Consider the following 26732-nt stretch of genomic DNA (forward strand, 5'->3'; position numbering starts at 1 on the left):
TGTTCCTTTATTCTCAGTTTAGTGTTCGCAGCTCTGTCAGTCTGCTGTCCTCTGTGGATAAAGACTCTGAAGGAAGACACGTGGATTATATCGAGAAAGTATTGAATTAAACTGTGGTTATAAAGCATCTTTAAAGAGGACATATTATGCTCATTTTAGTATGTAGTGTCTCTACTGCAGTGGTTCTCAAACATTTTCTGTCAGGCCCCCCCTTTAGAGAAAAATAAAAGTTCAGTGGCGGCGCCAGAGATTTCTTTTGGGGGTGCTGTGGGGTAGCTTGACGTTTCATAGAGGGTGCTCAAACATTTAGGGTTTCCCGTTAATGTACCGGGCGCTACAGTGGAATGTTCTACTGCAACAATCCCCACGCAAATACACAGTGCGACAGTTACAATGAAGGCTCGATAATCAGCTCACGGCATATAGGTGTAAGCAGGGGTCAAGTGCTATTTTTATAGGTGGTGTGTGGATCTCACATAGGGGGGTCCGGGGGCAAGCTCCCCCGGGAAGATTTTTAAATATTGAAGTTGAAAGCATCAATCTGGTGCACTTTGAGAGCAACATTAAGAGATCTATGGATACCTCTCTCAACACCCATATGAATCAGAACTGTAAACAGATTTACTTTTTCTTTATGGATATTTTACAAATCACCCTTTTAAACTTTATTCATTTTGTAATGTCATATAGTATTTCATACCTGTTTTTAATTGATTCTCTTATTTTTTTATAACTATAATGATCATATAAACGTGTGCCTCGGAAATAATTGTTTACATTAATGGTGACCAAAACGTTTGAGACCCACTGAGATAACACTGAGAGTCCTTTAGCTCACTGAGTCTCTCAGTCTGACAGGAGAGGACTCTCCTCCTCCTTGTTGTTGAAAAAAAAAACTCCTTATATCCGTTAGCGTAGCTCGCTCGCTCGCTCGCTAGCCACACACACACACACACACACACACACACACCACACACACACACCACACACACACACACACACACACACACACACCACACACACCACACACACACACACACACCACACACACCACACACACACACACACCACACCACACACACACACACACACACACACACCACACACACAATCACACACAACACACACACACACACACACACACACACACACACACACCACACACACACACCACACACACACACACACACACACACACCACACACACACACACACACCACACACACACCACACACACACACACACACACACACACACACACACACACACACACACACACCCACACACACACCACACACACACACACCACACACACACACACGTAATAGTACTGTATCATATTATTTTCAATCAATAATTTTTCAAAATATGATTTTTTTTTTTTTTTTAATAACCATTTTTCCCCCCTGGTCTCTCGCGCCCCCTGTCATGCCTCTGCGCCCCCCTGGGGGGGCGCGCCCCCCACTTTGAGAACCACTGCTCTACTGGGACATGTCTCCATGCTTTAACGTTCAAAAAGCTCTTTATTGTTCTCATACTGAGACTGCAGCACCTCTTTTCACCCTCTGTCTGAAACCAGAGCCCAGCCTGCTCTGATTGGTTAGCTGGCTGGCTCTGTTGTGATTGGTCAACCACCTAGGGATGTTCCGCCCCTTAGCCTATCATGTAAAATGTGTTGGAGCGGAAATTAATAATTTTGTTGGTCACAAGAAAAAAAATCTGCTTTAAGAAATAATTGTTAACTTGCAGTAAAATCCATATTTTAAATGATGACAAATGACAACATCGTACAAACCTTGTTTTTACTTTCTAAAAGCATATATTGCAGTATGTACATTTTAAAAATCACAGGACAAATGTTTTATAAAATAAACTGAGATGAAAAAAATGAACTGTACAGGAACAATCCTTAGGCACCGTCTGAAGAAATGCATTAAAATGACCAATCCATCCCATAGTAACCCACGGTCAGTGAAAGCACCAAGTGACACTCAAACACGTGCTTTCTTTCACCCAAATAAGTGCAGTGCAGAATAATGTTAATATAATTCCGTGAAATATAACTGTGTAAAAAGAAAGTTAAACAGATATAGAAATGTGTGTCAGGTTCATTATTCTACACTTATTTCCATTTCAAACAGCCGTTAACAAAGCTCTCCTCTGGCTCCGAGGCACCGCGTCTGGAGCGGAAAGCCTTTGGTAAGGCTTGTATTCACAGTCAAATTGGTTTAAAATGGTACGGCCCACAATTCCCTTCCTTTTTTCATCAAACACAATACAACGGGTGTGATCAACTGAATATAGAAAAGTAAGAATTTACAAATTGTTACTTTTCTCAAAAAAATACACCAAAAATAACACTCACTGGCTATAAGGCAAGGCAAGTCCCCCCCCCCCCCCCCCCCCTCCCCCCACATGACACCTTTGGGTCCATTTCAGTTCATATGGGTGTCCTTGGTCCCAGCAGTCCATCACCATCGTGTAATATCAAAATGAACATTCAATTTCATGGTCAGAAGACGTACGGAGGCCCAGACATGAATTTAGTAGCTTCTTTTGTTTTTGTTTACATTTCATGATCTAAGAAGAACAAAAGTTGCTCATATTTATTTTAAAGTCAAACTGAAAATATTGTAAATTATTTGAACATATTATCAAAATACAAACACAAACGTGAAATGTCAAATTTCATATGACTTGTTATGGTCATAAAATGTACGGAGGCCCAGACATGGACGTAGTGTTTTAAAATGTTGTTTAAATGTCATGATCTAAAAAAACTAAAATATGGTATTTCTTTTAAAGATAAACTGAAATGATTGCTTTGAGAAACAATCAGAATTGTACCTAAAAAAAATGATGCTGTGTTACTAAATGATTGTAGTGACAACACCTTTGACGTTGGTGTTCTCAAGTTGGAGTGCACTTTCGAAACTGATTTAAAACAAAAGAAATCCTAAAGTGGAAGTCTGTTTGAGCCAGTGTTGGACCCACTTCGTAACCAGTTATCCTTTTTTTGATGCGTTAACGGGCTTCCCTACTGTATGCTCAGTTCATGGAGTGAGTCCTCTCATTGGTCGGCAGCGGAGGCGGGTCCTAGCTGTGCTGCTGGTTCTGGCTCTGGACCAGGCTCAGCTTGCCCCTTAAGGTCTGGCAGTAGGCAGACAGGCTGCTGTTGTCCTCCAGCAGCTTGCCGTGCTCCTGGATGAGGCGAGAGGAGCTCTGCTGCTCCCTCTGCTCCTGCTCCAGCTCCGACATCAGGCTCTCTCTGCACACAGGGAACACTGCGTTACCGACAGGAAATCTGACTGTCACCTTTGGATCACTCTAACACGTACAGACCGCAGCAGCACAGAGTTCTGCATGAAATATGAAGCGTACAATGTTATGTACTCTGTCTTGGAGAAGGTGCTAAGTCTCAAAGGACTACACCAACAGTTTTGGAATTATGCTTACTTTGTTTGTCTTGCTTTCTGCATCTCAGTGACATGAGAAGTAAGGGCTACTTAGCTTAGCATAGTTTAACACATGCACAAACATAAACACTATTTGACAGGGAGTTAGATACCGTTACCCCTGATTCCAGTCTTTATGCTTAGCTAGGCTAACAACACCCTGACTCAAGGATTGTCGTCAAATAGTGTTATATATTTAGGAAGGTTCCTAACAAAGGGAAATGACCCGGAAGTTCTTAAGCGTCAGCCATGATAAGAGCGGTTTGAAATCTCTAGATGATAGGAGAGGAATGCTTCCTTTGTAATCTCCTTTAGCTGAGGAAACACAGGACCATCCTCTGTGATAGGAAAGAGGACAATGCCTTGAACCTGCAACATTTAACGTGGCCGTTCATGGAAACAATCAAATGTTATCGGCAAACACTGATCATGACAGTAACAATGCTTTTGACACATTTTTGGACCGCAGCAAACTTCTCAAAGGACCTATGACATTTTTGGAACTATAAGTTTCTTTGGTTCAGTTTGCCTTCTTCATAACAGTGACATGAGAAGTCAGGGCTACTTAGCATAGCTTGATGACTAGAAGGAAAAGGAATCTGGCTAGCTAGTCAAGATCACTTTCAAACCAATGCACAGAGAGAAAAAGTGCTTGACAGGGAGTTACTTACATGTCTCCCATGCTTCCAGTCTTTATGCAAAGCTAGACTAACAACTTCAAAAGTACTTTGTTTAGGAAGGTTCCTAACAAAGGGAAATGACCCTGAAATACCTCAGTGTCAGCCATGATGATAGGAAAGGAATGCTTCCATTATAATCTCCTTTAGCTGAGGAAACACTGGACCATCCTTTGTGAAAGGAAAGGAGATGATGTCGTCCCACAATACCTTGCAACATTGAACATACAGTAGCAAAACATTTGGCTGTTCACTGAAACAACCGATAGTGATAAAGTTATGGTGCTTTGACCAATTCTTTTTTTACAACATATGCCTAAAAAGAACAGAAATGTTTGGAACTACATTTCTTTGCTTCATTTGGCCTTCTTCATCTCAGTGACATAAGAAGTCAAGGCTGCTTAGCTTAGCATGGAATAAAGACCGGAAGTAGCAGGAAACAGCTAGCCTAGCTAGCCTCACAGATCACTATCAATCCATGCACAAACAGAAATGTTAAAAACAATGAGGAGAGTTACGTACTGCCTCCAGTCTTTATGCTAAGCTAGGCTAACAACGTCCTGACTCCAGCTCTGTACTTGGATTTATTTTCATTTTCTCATCTCCCTCTAATAAACAAAAAAATGGTTCTCACTAGTGCAGTCACATGACCCAACAGCTGACTCATTGATTGGACAGCAAGGATAGTGAGTGTTTGTTTCAACTCTTTAATAGGACTGCACAATTTGGTAAAACAAAAAGCTATTCTTTTTGACTGATATTACCATGACAAAATATATTTGAATGATCATTTTAGCCTTGTTTTTCTCATTTCTATTGAAACATATATTTGAATGATCATAGTGTGATCCTTTTTAGTGTATCTTTACCAAGCAAATATGTTTTGTAGTTTATGGAACATGATGTATAGGCCTGGATATCTCTGCAGCTCCACACAAATGGATTTAAACCCTAACCCTTTATGAAATACTGTGCTTCCTTCAATTTGAACATTGAATATTGAACTAATCAAGTAAACTAGTTCAATTGTGATCCCACAACCCAAGCACATACACGATATCAACCAAACACACTGTATGTTGGAAACACAGACGGTTGGATTCGATCATATTCTAAAATATATACCATACACGAAATCAAGTAATAGCAGGTGTGGACTTACTTCTTTAGGAGGAGCTGAGTGATTTCTGACTGGACTTTCAAATACTCCTGAGCCATGCTGATGTGCTGCTCAAACACCGCCATGGACTCTTTGGAGTTAGGACAGGGAGCCAGGGGCTGAAACACAGGGACAGATCGCTGGTAAACACACTGATCCACAGCAGGGACACAACACTAACATTAACAAGGGCTACATGTGAGGAATACTATGAAAAGCTAATACAGTGTATAAGCTAGGCACAACATCCTTAACCCTCCAATTCTACACTTTTAAAACTGCTTCAACATCACATTCATAGCGCTTCTCACAACGATCAAAGATGGTTCACAAGCACCAATAGAAGATGACAACTAAATAAGAGATAGGAAAAGTGGTGAAGACGACCTGGTGAAGTTCAGACAGAGCATCAGAATGGGGAAGAAAGGTGATTTAAGTGACTTGGAACGTGGCATGGTTGTTGGTGCCAGACGGGTCGGTCTGAGTATTTCACAAAAGGCTGATCTACTGGTATTTTCCCACACAACCATCTCTAGGGTTTACAGAGAATGGTCCTAAAAAGGGAAACATCCAGTGAGCGGCCGTTCTCTGGGAGACGTGTTGATGCCAGAGGTCAGAGGAGAAAGGCCAGACTGGTTCAAGATGATAGAAAGGCAACAGTAACTCAAATATCCACTAGTTACAACAAAGGTACGCAGAAGACCCTCTCTGAACACAACACATGGAGCCTTGAAGCAGAGGGGCTACAGCAGCAGAAGACCACACTGTGCCCCTCCTTCAGCCACGAACAGGAAACTGAGGCTACAATTCACACGGGCTCACCAAACCTGGATAATAGAAGATTGGACAAATGTTGCCTGGTCTGATGGGTCTCCATTTCTGCTGCGACATTTGAACAGTGGGGTCAGGATTTGTGGTAAACAACATGAGAGCATGGATCTGTCCTGCCTGGTATCAACGGTTTGGGCTGGGCGTGGGGGGGGTAATGGTGTGGGGGATATCCTCTTGAATACTGCTACTTCCAGCAGGATAACACCATGTCACAAAGCTCAAATCATCTCCAACTGGTTTCTTGAACATAACAATGAGTTCACTCGAATGGCCCCCCCACAGATCTCCATCCTATAGGGCACCTTTGGGATGTGGTGGAACCAGAGATTTGCATCACGGATAAGCAGCCGACAAACCTGCAGATACTGCGTGATGCTATGATGTCAATATAATAATAATAATAAATGTTATTTATATAGCGCTTTTTATGGTGCTCAAAGCGCTTTAAAAGCAAGTAAAGAAGAACAATTACAATAAAAGTAAAAAGTGCTAAGCTAGGTGGAATAGGGGATTAGGAGTTGAAGGCAAGAGTGAAAAGGTGAGTTTGGAGGGATTGTTTGAATGACGTGAGAGTGTTGGCCTTTCGGATGTGACTGGGAAGGGAGTTCGAGAGGGGGGGGGGGGGCTGCAGCGAAGGCCCTGTCCCCCCAGGTCTGGAGCTTTATCCTGATGGGCTGCAGTAGGTTAGCTTCAGCAGACCTGAGGCCACGGTTGGGGGTGTGTCGTTGGATGAGGTCACAGAGGTAGGGGGGGGCAAGGTTGTTGATGGTTTTGTTGGTGAGAAGTAACATGTTGAAGTCAATGCAGTGTTTGATGGGGAGCCAGTGGAGGTGGAGGATAGGCGTGATGAGCGTCGGGTGGAGGTGAACATACGGGCAGTGGCGTTTTGGACATATTGAAGTTTTTTGAGAGTGTATGCAGATGAACCATAGAGGACTCTGTTGCAGTAATCCAGTCGGGATGTTATGAAGGCATGGATCAGAGTTTCAGTAGCGGTCAATGAGAGGGGAGGTCTGATGCGGGCAATGTTCTTTAAGTGGAAGAAGGCGGTTTTTGTGACCTGGTTAACATGAGGGAGGAAAGTGAGGGTGGGGTCGAATATGGACCAAAACCTCTGAGGAGTGTTCCTAACACCTTGTGCCTATGCCAAGAATTAAGGCAGTTCTGAAGGCAAAAGGGAGCAAGGTGTACCTAACAAAGTGGTCGGTGAGTGTATATTTATAAGTTATCCAAATCAATAAATCATCCGACAGCATGGACACAAATTACTCTAAGGGTGGTAATGTTGAGAGGAAGAGAAAAGTGGAGTAAACAGGAAGTGAAATGCCTTCAGCTTCAGTCTGACCACAATGTAACATATTCACCAGTTCTCTATTAAACAATGAACATCCATATAACACTAACTGTTTTTGCTACTTGGTGACTAGTGGAAGGTTTTGTTAAATGTATTTTCCACTTACCTGTAACTGATGATCCAGTTTCAGGTAGGCCAGGGGGATGGAGCCGTCTAAACCATTGGTAGCTGAACACACACACACAAAGACACACACTTAGTCATTGTCAATGTAAAGGAGCTCTTGAAGCAGAATGCATGGACACACATACTGCACTGTGAGGCCCCTTAGTGGTGCATTGTGGGTAGTACAACGCGACTCAAAGATTAGGAAAAGTTATATGTCAGTTTTCCCAAAGATATTCCAGGTCTTTAATATCAATCAGGCTTGGATTATAATACATTGGTGTGGTATAGACAACGTATGCTGGCCCATTGAAAAAGAAACACAATAGACCTTTCAGATGTGTTCATAATCCAGTCAAAGGACCAAAGAGTGACACACACACACACACACACACACACACACACACACACACACACACACACACACACACACACACACACACACACACACACACACACACACACACACACACACACACACACACACACACACACACACACACACACACACACACACACACACACACACACACACACACACACACACACACACACACACACACACACACACACACACACACACACACACACACACACACACACACACACACACACACACACACACACACACGTGTATTCAACTGATTAAATATTGACATTAGTAGTAGATTTGTAGGCTTAAAAATATTTACTTTTTTGAAATGTGTATGACTGAATGCAGCTTCAGTTATCCTGATGACGTTTCCTACCTGTGGGACTAAATGTCATCCTCAGCTCTGTTTGGCTGCTGTTAGTCCCAGGGCTGGTAGACTGGGGCGGGCTTTGAGAGCGTCCCGGCTGACTGTCCACACTGGAGACCCTGGACAGACTGGAACGCAGAGTGGCCGTCTGCAAGGGAGGAGAAGGTTCAGATCAGAAGGACAGAGTGTGATGTTGTGATGTCACTGTGTGCGCTCTCATTGCTCTCATTACCTTGGAGGGTTTGAACTGCAGAGGGAATTTGGCCTCGAAGCTTTTCAGGGTCTCATCTCTGCCCACTGAGTTTCTGTGCTCTGCGTTTTCGTCACTGCGGTTACTGTTCATGGTGTAGTCAGCATACGAGCCTGCACACAGCAAAGGGGGATCAGGAGACACTTCACACTACAATGACTGAGGGGGGGGTGTGTGTGTGTGTGTGTGTGTGTGTGTGTGTGTGTTTCCAAGTTTTGATTATCTCACGGGGGAGTGCATGAAGTTATTTGGATCAGCTGTTCTGTAGAAATCTTCCTCTATCAACTCGCCAGAGGTACAGTCCTGCTGTGAGCTGGGTTTGTTTCACCAAACTCCACTCAAATAAACACGGAAAATAACGGCTCCAGTTTTTTTGACCAAGTGTACCGATAAAATTACATCTGCCATCTTTTTCTGAATCTGTCCAAGCATTTCCTGTCATTGGGCACACAAACAATCCTCCAAAGAGAACCTGTAACAGTATTACTTCAATGCTATCCAGGAGCAACTCTCCTTGCACCAGTGACCCTCGTGTTTCTCATGAACTAGAAAGCAGTCCGGCAAGAGCGACAACCTTTTCACTAACAGCACTTCAGCATGTCTCATCATTTTGATTTCAAATCCCCATGCGGTCTCCTGAGCCAAGTACCCCATGGTGTCAAGCATAGATCTTTCTTATCCTAGGAGTAAATGTATTAATGATAAATGGAGTTTATAATGCACTTTTCATGTCTTTGCAACCCCTTAAAGTGATGTTACATATACAAGTCATCATTTACCCATTCACACACATTCATATAAAGACAGAGGCAAGGTGCATCTGCTCAGGACACTTACATTCACACTATGTGGGGGTTAGGCATCATGTCCAAGAACACATTGACTGAGACCACTCTACTCCATGGCCGGCCTATATCTGAGGAGTAAATCTAAAATGCTACCCAGTAAACACAAATCAGCAGAACAGAAGGTGGTCAGGCCGGAGAGAGGTCCAGTGGGTCTTTCCCCCGGAGAATAATAGCTCAGTGAAATGTCAGCCCCCGAGCCCTTAGCTTTCACATCAACAACAGAGTTGCATAGCCTTGGTCTACGTGAAACAGTAGAGACATTTCCAGACTCAGACAGGAGAAGTTACCTGTGCTGGTGGCGGATGAGGAGCCGCTCCGGCTGGCTGAGGACTGGTGCAGCAGTTTGAGAGGTTCATCAGAGCCAGGGAAGTACTGCGGAACACAACACGTTCACAAGGATCCGTGAAGAAACATTCTTGGTACAAACACACTATTAACCCACTGAATGAACGGTTCCAAAACGTTTAGAACTTAGTTATACTTTTCCAGAGTGACAACTGAGAATATCAATTCCAACCTGTGTGTACTGAGCTGTGGGTTCTATCAGGGCGTAAACAAGGAGGATTTCATTTTAAAACAAGTTGGACCTAATTCACAATGGAAACTATTTTCTTAAGACTAGCCTGGTTCTGCTTAGGTTAGTTAACAGGTTTGAATTCCTTTATTTAAATAATTAACTGCTAATGCTAATAACATTACGACCCTTTAAATGCCGGCTGTTAAGTCAGTTTCACAAAGCAGCAGAGGTGGGAGTAAGTCCTACATGAGCAAGTCCCAAGTCACTGTGGTCAGAGTCAAGCAAGTCATTGCTCAGGTCAAGAAAGTCACAAGTCAAGTCATAGAACATTCTGATGAATAGCCCAGTTTCTGCATTTAAATCAGTTAAAATATTGTGGTTATGAAAATGTTAGTTTTATTTTCAACATAAACAGCAATGGAGAGTGGGGCGCTGAAATGATAACCCTATAAGTTCTAAAAGGGCTCTAAAGTGATAACAGGAGTACAACACACATGTTACATCAACATGTTAAGCCTCCTGCCCTGGCTGCCCTTCAGCAGGGTCACAGCATTCCTCCATGGTCTGTCTAAGGGGCTCCATATGACACTGTCTCATTGTGTTCCTAACTGTGTCTGTGCACAAAGAAATATTGCATCAAAGCCAATACAACGGAATAGTGTATGTACCAGGGTGCATGATATGTGTGCGACATTAAGATTAAACACATTAATCATTTGGGAACACCCACATATGCATATGGAGTTGGCCAGATGTGTGTAAATTACTGTTCATGGTCATTTGAAATCAAATGCCGTTGTCGGACACACACAAACACACCGAACACACACACAGAGCGGAGCTGAGCAGAGCACAAACACACACACATCATGCGGCTTAGTGACCGGACATCTCCTTCATAAAACGAGTGATAGGGGGATTAATGGGGCAGTTGTGTGTGTGTGTGTGTGTGTGTGTGTGTGTGTGTGTGTGTGTGTGTGTGTGTGTGTGTGTGTGGTTAACACGTAGCAGCCTGCGGTCGCTCTTTAGCTGTTCTAATGAAAGTAAACACAGTGAAGGCGTTGCGTAAAAGGCACAGCTCTTTGCGCGCTGGTGACTCAAGTCATGTGACTCGAGTCCCCCACCTCTGCAAAGCAGATCACATAATCCCAATCGAAAGAGAACACTCAATTCTAAAATAATTTCCTTGTTATAAAATGAATTTATAGCAAGGTTTAAAGTACTTTCCACATATACATCGATTATTACAGTATACAGTATTAATGCTAATGTTCGGAATTACAATTTCATTTGACATTTTGTTGATGTTACAAGTCAATTCCTAAAATTACGCTATCGTGCACATGAAAAATAAAGCCTTTGAATCTTATTTAATTAAAGGTTATGCTCTACATCTTGTATGTATATTTTCAGGTCAAATGATACCAAACATTCCAGTATGGGACTTGAACCCACCAAAACAAGTGTTTATCTGTACTTGTGTCCATATCTTAGTCGATGGCTCTCTCTTGATTTGCTTATGGTTTGGTCATATTTCATTCCATTGTTATGTTTAACGTCATAGTTCCGTCTTCACAAGTTGTGTTTCTCTAATCTGATGTACACATCTCATACCTTCATGAGGTTGCTCATGGTGTTCTTCACCTCCTCCATGGACGGTCTCTGGCTGGGTTCTTTGTCCCAGCAGCGCGTCATCAGGGTCTCTATGGGCTCCGGAAGGTCTTTGATCAGGGGGGGCCGCGTACCTGCGTCACAGGAAGCAGACACTCATTAAGCTGGCTGTTAAACTCCCTGCTGAGGAACACTGGCTCCATCAGCAGGTCCTGGTCCAGGTCCAGGTCCTGGTCCAGGTCCAGGTCCTGCTCCAGGTCCTGGCTCTTGTCATCTCACGTCTCGACTACTGCAACTCCCTCCTGGCTGGTCTACATGCAAGCACCATCCGACCTCTACAGCTGATTCAGAATGCAGCAGCCTGACTGGTCTTCACCCTCCCCATGTTCTCCCACACTACACTGAACCCCTGCTCCCTTCACTGGCTGCTGCCCTGATCCACTTCAAGACACAGGCCTACCGAGTTGTGAACAGATCAGGCTCTTCCGTCATCCTGGACACAGTTAAACCATAGAGTCCAGCATGTGCTCCACATCGGTCAATCGCATTTGATACTCCCTCACTTGGAGCTTTACCCGGGTACCCCTCAACATAAACATGCCTGTTTGCTATCCTGGCTCTAAAATGGTAGAATGAGCTCCCCATTCACATCAGAACAGAAGAAAGTAGGGCTGTGCGATTATGGCAAAAATCATAATCACGATTATTTGGGTCAATAATTGATATCACGATTATTTTGACGATTATTCATTGACCATCTATTGAACTTTAAAACAAATCATATTTTACCAATAAACAAGATCAACAAATATGTTGGAGCGCACTTCCAAAACCATACTAAACATATATTAATATGATAAATAAAAATAAATTAGACCAAAATAAATTAAATCAAATATGATGCAGTGCACTGTCACAACCTACTGAAAACTCCTTAACATATAGCCAACATTTTGGTAAAACATATTCATCATATTCCACTCAGTTAAATGTTGAAGGCTGGACCACCGTCATGGTCCAGAAGTAACAGGAAATAAATGTTGAACTACAATTTAAGACCAAATAAAAATGTTTTAGGCCACCATGGCAAATGCTGGTAGGGCTGCTCATGTCATCTCTTAAAGATTTTTTGCAAGAAATACCAGCCTGTTGACATGGTCTGGTTTCAGAGATGAGCGCAGACAGGGGACGATATTGCCACCTGTACTGAAGACCCTCTCTGAAGAGGAACTTGTGGCAGTGCTGCCACATATGACACAGGAAAAAAAGAAAATACTCTGAACCCTTTCTTTGCCATTATATAAAAATAGTGTTGCTACAAAAGTATAAATTAGGCTTACTAATAAGACAACTCAGATCTGAAGCTACACAGGAATCTGCTGCCAAAGTGCAATAAAAAGACCAACATTAATAGAATCAAACCCTTTTTTTGTTGCATTTTAGTAGAGTATAAAAATAAATGCCTTTAAAATAGGATGCAAGCAACACTAGTTTCTTAACCTGAATTGATAATAGACTATAATCAATTTAAGTTTGCATTATTATACCCTTTTGTACAATAATTATAATGAATAAGTTCAAACAAACTAAAACTTACAGCTGATTAATAACGGTATCTAACTTGAGTTTTTATTATATCAAAAACCTGTTGAAATGCTACTGTTATTTTTACTGTCCCCAAAAAGCGCGTCGGCAGCCTCCAGGAATGCTTCTTTCATAACTTCGCCGTCTTTGAAAGACTTCATGTGTTTCGCAAGAACGTGACTGACACGATAAGGTGCTCTGGTAGCAGCCTTGCTCTTGTTGTTGGGCCTGGTGAAAATGGACTGCTGTGCATTTAGCTGTCCTCTCAGGCCCCTCCCCTTTTGGAGCGTAGGGCAGAATTAGGAGGGAATTCCGTCTCGTAGCGTTTGTGCACTGTTTTGAAATGCCGCTCCTAAATTACCCTTCTTCAATAAAGCCACGCTCGCATTGCAGATGAGACAGATGGACTTTGAATTGGAATAGATACAAAAATAATCATCCTCCCACTCGGAGTGAAAATTATATATTTAGGTTTTTTTTGCTTCTGCCATATTTGCGGTCTTGTGTGTGTGCGGACTGTCACTCCTGTTGACACGGACAAAGTCAGCGAAATAGTGCCCACTGCTCACCAGCCACGCCCCCACACATGGGGTGAGGCCGGCCAATCACAAAGCTTTGATGCGTTCAAGTGCATTATTCTGGCACAGGAAGATTATGTTACAGGACATTAACGATAAAACAGAATATTGTTGTTCTATTTTTAGACACATCTCGCGATCGACTAGGAATCTCCCCGCGACCCTTCTTTTTAATGAGTTGCTGCTCTTGTTCTGACATCTTCGCTCGCGCTGAATACTCACAACACATGTCACTCCCACGTGGCCGAGTGGGCTTTTAGGGAGGGGCGAAAGCGCACCCAGCAAAATAATCGTATTTTGTCAATTATGCTGTTTTCATAATCGTCGCAAGCCATAATCGTAATCGCGATTAAAATACGATTAATTGCACAGCCCTAGAAGAAAGTATACATATTTTCCGGCTGCTGTTGAAATTCTGCAATAAACTGGTCAAAGAGCTGTCCTGCTGACGAATTGTATCATTTCTTTCAACTCCCACTGAAGTCTGCTTGAAAACCCTTTGATACATGCTTAGTCATGAGGAAGCTGAGCCATAGTGTGCCATGGTCACATGCTGACAAAAAAACAAACACCTTTTTCCACAAAAAGAGGAAAAAAGCTTTTGAAAGCTATGCACTGCTGGGTTCAATGCAATGTCAGTGGCTTTGGGTGAAAGCAGCGTCTGCTGAATGGAGTGTAAAGTAACAGTGCTCACCTCTGTGGACGGCCCACATGATACAGAAGGCCGAGCCGCCGATCTCGTCGAAGGGCTTCTTGCGTGTGATGACCTCCCACAGGATGATGCCCCAGCTGAACACGTCACACTTCTCACTGTAGTTACTGCCTGAGGACACACAGCACAGGGAGAGTTCATTCAGGACTTCAGACCTATGGGGAATACAGGTCAACATGAAGCTGCTAATGCCTATGAACTGAATCTAATCATACAAGCTGAATTAGGACTAAATCTGCGTATTACAGGTCAACCGAAGAAAAACGTGTTACATTTTATTCCATCACTATTGGTTTGTGTCAATTGCTTTGTTAACGATGTTATAGGGGACGCACACATGCTTAAGAGGCACTCATAGTTTTTAATGTACAGTATATGCGAGGAAGGTTCACTAAAAAGCCTCTCACAATTCACTGCACCCAGAATTGACCTTTACACGATTAGGAGATTAGGAGATTAAAGCCATCACATTTGAAAAAAGTTCTAATCTGAATTTTCTTTAAAGATACAGGGATTTGAGCACATTGGGGAGTGGCAGTGTTTTGTATCTCACCTTCGAACACCTCCGGGGCCATCCAGGCTGCGCTGCCTTTATTATTGGTCATGTATGTCTGAATATCACAAGCTGTTCCAAAGTCACAGATCTTCAGCACGGTACCACGAGCCACCAGCAGCAGACTGAAACAGCACAGAGGACGGGGTTAGAGACCAGAGGAAAACCCTTTTGAATAAGCTCATGTGGGATTGATGTTCCAGTTTGCATAGGATATCTTTGCACGCAATTGGTCATAAATATTGGGACCAAACAATGACATCACAAGGTGTCCTCCTGGATCCAGGAATGTCTGCAGATGTCATGCAATCTATTCAAAAGATGTGGAGATATATTTCTTTTGTTGTGGATCGAGGGACAGACGTCGTTTTATAGGCTGAACCGGAGGTTTGCATCACAAGGGGTCCTTCGACAAAAAGCAATGGGATTTTACCATTGGATTTCAGAATACAGCAGAAAAATTATAGTATAGAACACACTTTAAAAAATGCTAAGCGCAACTGCAAGAAACAGAAGTAAAAAGCTTAACACAAACGTCATCACATTTGCATGACTTAGCGTCACCACCGCTAAGCTAAAGATGGCTAATGGTTGGAGAGATGACGTCTCATTTATCCACCGCTGATTTGATGTCACCTAATGCTTCAGACATTCACCAGTGGGGGACTAACTGACATATTTTATGTTGTAGAAAAAAAAAAACGTGTGAAAACCTCTTAATCCTAAACAGCACTTATTGCAAGCACCTAACCAAAAGCGTATTCAGAAAATGAGCACTATTTTACTCCCGTCGTTCTTTATCTCTTAAATATGTTGCGTTTTACACTGGTGGAAGCCTGGGACTTCAAATGTTCTTTTCTAACAGCTACACTGTAGCTATTGTGCATATGAAATTAACCTTTCAATCTTTGAATCTTTAATGACATACTTTGGTGGTTTGAGGTCCCGGTGGATTAAGGCCTTTGGCTTCATGGAGTGCAGGTAGGCCACCCCCTGAGCACACTGCAGACACCAGCTCATGGCGTGGGACGCTGTGTAGTGGGGCTGGGGCTCGGCACTGTGCAGCACTGGAACCACCAGGGAAAGAAAGGGAAGAAAACAATCAGATAAATACTTTACAGGAGAAGCTGTCATTTTAGAGCAAATCCATTTTGGATCTTTCTAGAATATCAAAAAGGAATAATGGAAAAGAAGATAATTAAAACATAATTGAAAGGAATAGTGTAACAGGGAGTGAGTTTCAGAAAAGCTGAGGCAATATCAACGTACATACATTAACTAGAATATTTCACAGACATGCTAGGACTTACAGTTATATAGCGAGCCACATTCTGCGTACTCCATGACCAGACACACCTGAGAGGAAGAAACAGAAATTAGGCTCATCTGGAACTTTCTCTGAGCTATGAAATAAGAACACTGCTGCTCCACTGACAGAACACAGCTGGTACTCTACGTGGTTTAGCTGCACACATTGGGAAAAATAACTAATTGGAATTCTTTTTGACTAAAATTACAATAGGATTTGCAATATAAGAGGGAAAAAAACATGATTCACATTATATATAAAAATATATTACAATTATCATGGTTTTATTTTTCTACAGTACTTGTACCAAAGAATACCGTTTGTAGGCCGGGACTTCTCTTCAACACTGCAATATTTCCATTAGGATAATATTGTTTGTTTGTAGCCTTTATTTAACCAGGTGAAAGCCCCTTGAGATCAAAAGATCTCTTTTTCAAGGGTGACCTGCAGGACATTAGTTACACATGTAACATAAAAACAACAGAACAACAATAAGGATGACATACAACATAATGTACAGGGTACAGTTTACAAACTCTATTTACAGAGACAGGTACCATGAGTATCAAACAGCATGTCAGCCAGCTGAGTTTTAAAATGATGCAGGGGAACCAAAGTGCTCAGTTTGAAACATGTTTGCAGACTGTTCCAATTTAGTGGAGCTGCACAACTAAAAGCTTTCTTCCCTAAGACAGTCCTAGCACTTGGCACATTTAATAAAACAACATCATGAGATCTCAGGCAATACGTACTTTCAATTCGTCGAGAGATCAGAGAGCAGATATAAAAAGGTAGTTTACCCAACATGGCTTTGTAAATGAACATGTACCAGTGACTGAGCCTCCGTACAGTTAGTGAAGGCAGACCTGCCTTGGCATACAGGGTACAGTGATGAGTAAGTGCTTTACAGTTAGTAACAAATCTCAGAGCACTGTGATAGGCGGCATCTAACTTTTCCAGGCAATGGGCAGGTGCATTCATATAGATCAAATCACCATAGTCCAGCACAGGTAAAAAGGTCACAGTCTTTTCAAAAGCCTTTCAAAAGCCTTTTCCTGGCTTCAAAAGAGAAACAGGACTTGTTTCTGAAAAAGAAATCTAGTCTAACCCTCAGCTTTTAAGCAGGTTATTGACATGAAGTTTAAAAGTAAGACAATCATCAAGCCAGATACCTAGGTATTTATAACTGGTAACCACTTCAAGTACTTGTCCTTGCATAGTTACAATATCTAAAACAGGCTCTGGTGTCTTTTTAGCTTTAGAAAATAGCATTACCTTGCTTTTATCAACATTTAAAAGAAGCTTTAGTTCAGAGAGCTGAGTCTGAATAATGTTAAAAACAGCCTGTAATTTAACACCAGCCTCCTTAATGGAGGGACCTGCACAATACATCATGGTATCATCCGCATAAAAATGTAAAGTAGCTTCATCCACATTTTCACCTAAACTGTTGATATATATGGAGAATAAAAGTGGACCTAAAACAGAACCTTGAGGAACACCATTAGTAATGTTTAACCACTCAGAAGACAGCCCATCAAAGTGAACACATTGGGACCTTTCAGAGAGGTAGTTCACAAACCTGGATATGCCGATACTGAGTAGCCTCTGCTTTAAAATGTGATGATCGACGGTATCAAACGCTTTGGAAAGGTCAATAAACAGAGCTGCACAACTCTGCTTATTATCTAAAATACTCGTAATGTCATTCACCACTTTCATTGTCGCAGTGATGGTGCTGTGTTTCTTTCTGAATCCTGACTGATGTTTAGACAGGATATCATTTATACATAAAAACTCCTTTACTTGTTCCCTCACTTGGCGTTCGAGCACCTTAGCCAGAACTGACAATTTTGAGATTGGCCTATAGTTATTTAAAATAGTTGCCTCCCCTCCTTTCAGTAAAGGCAAGACATAAGCAGACTTCCATACTTTTGGAATTGTATTTGTGCTGAGGGAGAGGTTAAAAAGAGAAGTAAGAGGTGGAGCAATAAAATCTGCAGCTAACTTTGAAAAGAAAGGTTCTAAGTTGTCCGGGCCAGCCGGTTGCCTAGGATCTAACTTGGATAAGGCTTCATGAACAATACCAATAGTTAAAGGAGTAAAACTGAAAGGGTTTTCCAGACCACATTGTTCAGAGTCAAGGATTGGAGCGTTCACAGAAGCAGAAGTACAGTCAGTGACAGAATAAAACAGAGAGCCACAAGACACAAAATGCTTATTAAAGCAATTTAGCATAGTAGCCCTGTCTGATATAGTGCCAGATGCTGTGGTAAGGCACGGAGGTAGCTCATTTGGGATATCACCAGTGGAAATCGATTGTATGGCTTTCCAAAATTTCCTAGGATTATTCAGGTTTTCTGTGGTAACTGACAAATAGTACTTTGATTTAGCACTTTTTATTTGAGATGTGAAGCTATTCCTTAGCTGCCTAAAGCGTAGCCATTCTACCTCTGAGCCTGATTTCCTAGCCTTAGCCCAAGCATTATTTCTCTCATGAAGGAGACTGGACAGCTCAGCAGAAAACCAGGGATTGTTTCGTCCCTTCACTCTAAATGTACGCAGAGGTGCATGTCTATCTATAATTTTCATAAAACCAAGATAAAAATAAGACCATGCAGTTTCTACATCAGCACACAGATTGATTTTACCCCAATCAAAATCAAACAGATCATGTAAAAAACCCTGCTCCACAAAGTGTTTTTTGTCTCTCTTTGTGATGATACGTGGTTTAACCTTTTGGACCTTAGTGTCCCTAAATGTGGCTACAACACAGTGGTCACTCACATCATTAGCAAATACTCCCACAGATGAGTATTTATGTGGAACATTTGTTGAAAATTAGATCAATTAAGGAGGATTTATTTGGGGACTTAATATTTGGGCGAGTAGGACTGTCTATAATCTGGGTAAAATTCAAAGAGGTACACAGGTTTTTAAAGTCCTCTGACACAGAAGTTAACCAGTCCCAATTAAAATCACCAAGCAGCACTATTTCCTTGTAGGAAAGTTGTGATAACAGTTTTGCCAATGACGATAAAGAGTCCTTGACAGCCGAGGGGGCCCTGTAGCAGCCCACCACCATGACCTGTTGACCCTTTGTTACCTCAATATTCACGGCTAAAAATTCTAGCTGTTTACTAACAGATTTGGAAACCATATTAGTTACACAAAACTTATTTTTCACATAAATGGCAACGCCACCACCTTTGTTAGGCCGGTCAGTGCGATATACACTGTAACCATTTATGTAAATGTCAGAGGCCAAAATGGATTTATTTAGCCACGTTTCTGATAATACAATGACATCAGCATCAGTCGAACTCGCCCAAAGACGGACAAAATCTAATTTAGGTAACAGACTACGCACATTTAAGTGAATTAAACCTAGCCCAGATCTAGATATAAATAATATGGCTCATTTGAAGCTAATGCAGTAGCACTTAAATGGTTTGGCTCATTGGAAGCTAATGCACCTGCACGATTCTTACTTTATTGAGTGTGCATCTCTTTGGTTGAATGGACTCATTGTAAGGCACTTATGACAATAGCATCCGCTAAATCCGTACTAACAGCTCTGGCACACGTTATCAGAAACCCTGACGATGAGCTCTGTAGTTCATTATTCTGTCCTGTACCACACACATCATACAAGCTATTAGCGTAACTGTGTGTGTGTGTGTGTGTGTGTGTGTGTGTGTGTGTGTGTGTGTGTGTGTGTGTGTGTGTGTGTGTGTGTGTATTATACTCACTGGATTGTCACAGGAGCCATACAGCTTAACAATGTTGGGGTGATTGACCCGGGACAGCTGGCGGAGCTGTGCACAAACAAAACACACTTATTACCATCAACACATTAATACATTAATAACTGTCTGTCTATGAGATCTACAGTGGAGCATGAAGTGGGACTTGGCATTAGAGCCAATAGGTGACTGATTCAAGTCCCAGTATGGACAACAACAAAAAAACACTGAACCCCGGGGCGCCAAAACATGGCTACCAATTCACTCCTACACCTCTCAGCTGAAAAATGCATGTGTTTGTGCATGTGTGTATTTGTACTGTATAAGCTAATAGAGTGAAGACTGAATTCCTCATGTGGGATCTTCTGAGATCAACAAGATACAGGATATTCTCTAGTTAACAAATGTGGAGACTTATATGGAGACAACTAGGGATGGGTACTGAGCCCCGGGCCGCGGGGCTGAATTATTAAAGACCGTGGTACCGTTAAGCTCCGACGTTAGGTCTTTTTATCGGTACTGGAGACATGTAAAAATTATCTGTCATATGTATTATTGCTACACAAACATTAAATTGCAGTTTTAGTGTCGCCAACTCCGTTTCTAATACGCAAAAAGACTGCAAAATGCTTCTATGATTATTTTTAGTATGTTCGATCTTTCCGATCCAGATGAGAGATCTCTCTCCCCCGTCTGTGTGCGAGGGGGCGGGGCAGTTTACACACACACGCAGCTGCTACATGCAGCAACACACACACACACACATGGAGGAGATGGCGGAGAGAACGCGCTCCAAGGTGTGGTTAAACTTTACCCGTCTCGATGTGGAGAATACTCGTTAAGTGCAATAAGAGTTCAGCATGTAAGGCGGTAACGCGAGCAATTTGTCTAAACATTTAGCAAAAGTGCTCCACATCCAGACGGAGGAATGCACCGGGTTCGACTGTCTTTCTAGTAGCTCTGTAGCCCCATCCACGAGCAACGTTTCCACGTCAGGTGGTATGCTAGCTAGCAGCAACACACGGAGTTAACTCCATTATACAAACATGGGTTAATGATTAGAGGAAACTGAGTTATTTATTTTGTTAAAGTTTCAGCTATTCTGTTTACAGTTCTGTCATCAGGTTATTTAATACGATTTGTTAAAACGTTGTTGTTTCTTTTGATGTGAAATATTATGTATTTAATTTAAATAAAAAGCAATGTTAGTTTTGTTCACAATTTGTTTAGATAGTTTATCTTATTTTTTTCTCCAAAAGAACCGATAAGAGTACCGTTAAAAGACCGGACCGATAAGCGGTATCGATAAAAGTAGTAGTACCGTTAAAACCTTAACGATACCCATCCCTAGAGACAACCAATTACTGTTAGGGCAGCACAGCCATCTTCACTCAAAGTGTGGGGTGTTGTTGTAACAGTGTGGGGTGTTGTTGTGACAGTGTGGGGTGTCGTTGTAACAGTGTGGGTGTGGGGTGTCGTTGTGACAGTGTGGGGTGTCGTTGTAACAGTGTGGGTGTGGGGTGTCGTTGTAACAGTGTGGGTGTGGGGTGTCGTTGTAACAGTGTGGGGTGTCGTTGTAACAGTGTGGGGTGTCGTTATAACAGTGTGGGATGTCGTTGTAACAGTGTGGGGTGTCGTTGTAACAGTGTGGGTGAGGGGTGTCGTTGTAACAGTGTGGGGTGTGGGGTGTCGTTGTAACAGTGTGGGGTGTCGTTGTAACAGTGTGGGGTGTCGTTGTAACAGTGTGGGGTGTCGTTATAACAGTGTGGGATGTCGTTGTAACAGTGTGGGGTGTCGTTGTAACAGTGTGGGGTGTCGTTGTAACAGTGTGGGGTGTCGTTATAACAGTGTGGGATGTCGTTGTAACAGTGTGGGGTGTCGTTGTAACAGTGTGGGTGAGGGGTGTCGTTGTAACAGTGTGGGGTGTCATTGTAACAGTGTGGGTGAGGGGTGTCGTTGTAACAGAGTGGGGTGTCGTTGTAACAGTGTGGGGTGTCGTTGTAACAGTGTGGGGTGTCGTTGTAACAGTGTGGGTGTGGGGTGTCGTTGTAACAGTGTGGGTGTGGGGTGTCGTAACAGTGTGGGGTGTCGTTGTAACAGTGTGGGTGTGGGGTGTCGTTGTAACAGTGTGGGGTGTCGTTGTAACAGTGTGGGTGTGGGGTGTCGTTGTAACAGTGTGGGGTGTCGTTGTAACAGTGTGGGTGTGGGTGTCGTAACAGTGTGGGTGTGGGGTGTCGTTGTAACAGTGTGGGGTGTCGTTGTAACAGTGTGGGTGTGGGGTGTCGTAACAGTGTGGGTGTGGGGTGTCGTTGTAACAGTGTGGGGTGTCGTTGTAACAGTGTGGGTGTGGGGTGTCGTAACAGTGTGGGGTGTCTTTGTGACAGTGTGGGTGTGGGGTGTCGTTGTAATAGTGTGGGGTGTCGTTGTGACAGTGTGGGGGTGTCGTTGTGACAGTGTGGGTGTGGGGTGTCGTTGTAACAGTGTGGGGTGTCGTTGTGACAGTGTGGGTGTGGGGTGTCGTTGTAACAGTGTGGGGTGTCGTTGTGACAGTGTGGGGTGTCGTTGTGACAGTGTGGGGTGTCGTTGTGACAGTGTGGGGTGTCGTTGTGACAGTGTGGGGTGTCGTTGTGACAGTGTGGGGTGTCGTTGTGACAGTGTGGGGTGTCGTTGTGACAGTGTGGGGTGTCGTTGTGACAGTGTGGGGTGTCGTTGTGACAGTGTGGGGTGTCGTTGTGACAGTGTGGGGTGTCGTTGTAACAGTGTGGGGTGTCGTTGTAACAGTGCGGGGTGTCGTTGTAACAGTGCGGGGTGTCGTTGTAACAGTGTGGGGTGTTGTTGTAACAGTGTGGGTATGGGGTGTCGTTGTAACAGTGTGGGTGTGGGGTGTCGTTGTAACAGTGTGGGTGTGGGGTGTCGTTGTAACAGTGTGGGGTGTCGTTGTAACAGTGTGGGGTGTCGTTGTAACAGTGTGGGTGTGGGGTGTCGTTGTAACAGTGTGGGGTGTCGTTGTGACAGTGTGGGGTGTCGTTGTAACAGTGTGGGGTGTCGTTGTGACAGTGGGATCCGTACCTCAACCAGGAAAGCGTTCCTCTCATTCTCACTCTCTATGGTCTTTATTGCCACATCCTGTCCTTTCCAGATGGCCTTGAAGACCACTCCAAATGTCCCTCTGCCAACAGCCTGAAAAGAAGAAAGACATGACAATATATTACCCAGGAAGCAATGCACAGGTACTGAACTCAAGTATATTTTGGGCGTACTTATACTTTACTTGAGTATTTCCATTACTGCTACTTTATAATATTGTACACTGTAGTCCACTACATTTATTTGAATCATGTAGATACTTTTTACATTAATAAAATGATGTCTTTAAACGATGTTGCTCCATATAGACAAACGTGCATTTTCCAATGATACAAACTGAATAATATAATATGCTATACAACACTTATATGAGAGCCATTTTGCACAAATAGTACTTTTGATAATTTAGCATATTAAGCCGATATTATGTCTGTACTTTTACTTAAGAAACATGAACTCAGGACACAAGTGGAGTACATGAGTATGTGTTCTATAGGTTAGTGTGCATGTATATGGTCTGCAAAGACTAAAATCCCTGTGTTCCCTCCATTGGACTCCTTTGTTTACTTCTGTGACATAATGTCATCACTATGTAACACTTTTGGTTCTATTGGCTAGCGCTCCAACACATTTTAAGTAATAGGGGCGGAACATCTCCAAGCGGTTGACCAATCACAACTGAGCCAGCCAGCTAACCAATCGGAGCAGTCTGGGCTCTAGTTTCAGACAGAGGGGGAAAAGAGGTGCTGCAGCACAGGCAGTATGAGAACAATAAAGAGCTCTTTGAACATTAGAGCATGGAGACGTGTCCCAGTAGAGACACTACATACTGATATACACCTGAACATCAGCAGGAGAGGACTCTTTAAAGTAGAGACACTACATACTGATATACACCTGAACATCAGCAGGAGAGGACTCTTTAAAGTAGAGACACTACATACTGATATACACCTGAACATCAGCAGGAGAGGACTCTTTAAAGTGGAGACACTACATACTGATATACACCTGAACATCAGCAGGAGAGGACTCTTTAAAGTAGAGACACTACATACTGATATACACCTGAACATCAGCAGGAGAGGACTCTTTAAAGTAGAGACACTACATACTGATATACACCTGAACATCAGCAGGAGAGGACTCTTTAAAGTAGAGACACTACATACTGAAATACTGATACAAGATCCTTAGTATTTTTTACACCACATCACAAGGCATTAAACCTTGTGTGGTTAGGTCAAATTGACCAGTTTTCCTTTTTTACACAAAAAATAATAATATAAGGATATTTTTTTCATTTCATTTAGTAAATATGTCAAATAAAATAAAAAGGATAAACATGCTAAATGATTCTTAAAGAGGTGTATTTCATAGCCAAAGACTGTTACATCCAAGTGTGCTGTGTGTGTTTCCATTCATGTTTCACCTGTACTTCCTCTCATGGTAGTGCGATAAAGGTGAAAACCAAGTGGCAAAATGATCATTATTAAAAAAATGTTTCATTTATATTTGTTCCTAGATAAGCTGGAATGTGGTCTCATCGTTTTACATAAATGACGACGTTGTCACACATATTTTATTGTGTTTAAATTGTACAGGTAAATCTATATATGTCATGTAAATATTGCTTTATTTTAACGTTATAATAGATTTCTTTAAATCTTTTTTTATAATAATTGTATTTTGTTGGTCATTTTCTTACAATACATCTTATTTGACTGTGTTTATGTTTGCATCATAAACAAAGGACTAATCCTCGTATGTGTTAACCTACTAGGCAATAAACCTGTATTTTTGCAAGTATTTGCAAGTATTGATCAGATATATAATCTATATCGCTAGGAAATGAGATAAAGACAATATAGGTTAGGGTTCCCTTTTAAAACCCATAAACTATACCATGTTAACTTGAACCGAACAGAACATAAGGGTCCAACATGTGAGCATGATGCAAGGGTTAACTGCTCTCACGTTTCTTCCCTTTAAGCTTTCCCTTTTCTCTGCTGCACTTATAGAAGTATCTACACTGAGTTGATCCAGAACGCATATCTCGACTGTTCTGTTGCACTGGAGGCTGAGGCCTTGCCCTGCTTGTTAAAACGATTTTACTGGGTTTAAAGGCAGATTCTGTCATGGTTATAGGTCTGCTCACAAGTGTGTTCGCCTGTCTCTGTATTTCACGTTAAAGCTCAGTCCGTTAAAGTAGCATGTCTGTCTGTTACCCAAGTGTTGAACACAAACAGTACGCGGTTTTATTGTAGCTGCTAGTACCGGGACATTTCCCCTCGGCACCGCAGAGCTAACTAACGTTAATGCCCTCTGCTGTAGCTCAGTGAGTTTACCGTTTCAACTTGGATGTCTTCATACTGGATGTCTTCAAACAGACAGCCGGCTGGTGTCTCCACCATGGCAGCGGAGCGGCGACACCCCTCAAACCGAGCCGACGGTGCTGGGGTTCCGACCGGAGCTTCTCTGCTACTTACCGACAGAAAAACGATTCGCTGCAATGTTTGTGGGCTCCTGTTGCTGTGAATTCAGGAAGTGGGCACCAGCAGCTCGCGCAGCACTGTTGCCTAATGAAACATCTGTGGCGCTGGGTAACGTCCCCGCACAGAGGGGGGAAAACGGAACAATAGGGAGCATTTCTCACCCTGTACACCGTGACTGGACCGATTTAAGACTACCGAACGGATGTCTCCTCAAGCCTGTGACATGTGATGCAAAATATTCATTTTATTACGAGCTAGAGGTCTTCTCATCTAGCCGTCCTGCTGAGGCGGGCTCTTGAATGCAGCTTTGTTTTGTTTCTGCTAGCACGAGAGCCTCCACAAGGGGCGACAAACAATGTTTCCATAGCTAATATTACACACACGCAATACACACACACACACACACACACACACACACACACACACACACACACACACACACACACACACACACACACACACACACACACACACACACACACACACACACACACAAACACGCACACACTTGGCCTCTTACACTGGCACAGACCCCGTTGTGATTATTAACCGTTGTTGGCTTTTTCTTATTGCATGAGCATTATTGGTATTATTTTGCAGCAAACAGACTTTAAAATAGGATTTGTTATGTGTGTGTGTGGGGGGGGGGGGGGTCTGTGTTGAAAAGTCATGGTAAGCGGGGGGAGGAGCTTTACAAGTAACATTTAACTGTCGTTTATAGGTCTTATAATATTGCAATATACACACCTTCTCAAATATCCAAACCTTTCCATGATGTTTAAAAGTGTCAATTTAAATGAACATTTCCTTGCAATTTTGCTATGTTTGAATTGCAACTACATGTGTTCTTATCCTGCAAGACAATGGCCAAAAGTAGAATCACAATGAATTGATCAATATTTAAATCAAAATGATTATTCACAATAATTAATAGGTGTAAGTGACTGAATATTTGTATTGGAGATCAGCTTTCACCTCCATGCTTTGTTCTGTTCTGCCAAAGTATCATTATGACATCAATCTTACAACCGTCTTACACCATTATGACATAAGTCTGAACATATTTTTGACCTAAGTATACAATTCTGAAGATATTATTACAATATTATGACATAGGCCTA

General features: G+C 42.5%; 1 protein-coding gene across 1 annotated transcript; it reads right to left on the reverse strand.

Moving 5' to 3' along the window:
- Positions 1 to 1785: 1785 nt before the first annotated feature.
- On the reverse strand, positions 1786 to 25905 carry LOC117536277 (mitogen-activated protein kinase kinase kinase 7-like). Its single transcript, XM_034201073.1, has 14 exons — positions 25465 to 25905; positions 23099 to 23209; positions 20036 to 20101; positions 16285 to 16330; positions 15903 to 16041; positions 14975 to 15099; positions 14404 to 14532; positions 11551 to 11681; positions 9707 to 9791; positions 8554 to 8684; positions 8331 to 8469; positions 7583 to 7644; positions 5295 to 5410; positions 1786 to 3268 (listed from the first exon to the last, which is right to left on the reverse strand). Exons 1-14 carry the CDS (start codon positions 25528 to 25530, stop codon positions 3097 to 3099), a joined length of 1518 nt encoding a protein of 505 aa, XP_034056964.1. The 5' UTR covers positions 25531 to 25905; the 3' UTR covers positions 1786 to 3096.
- Positions 25906 to 26732: the final 827 nt, after the last annotated feature.

Source organism: Gymnodraco acuticeps, unplaced genomic scaffold (assembly GCF_902827175.1).
Source record: "Gymnodraco acuticeps unplaced genomic scaffold, fGymAcu1.1, whole genome shotgun sequence".
NCBI classification, from domain to species: Eukaryota; Metazoa; Chordata; class Actinopteri; order Perciformes; family Bathydraconidae; genus Gymnodraco; species Gymnodraco acuticeps.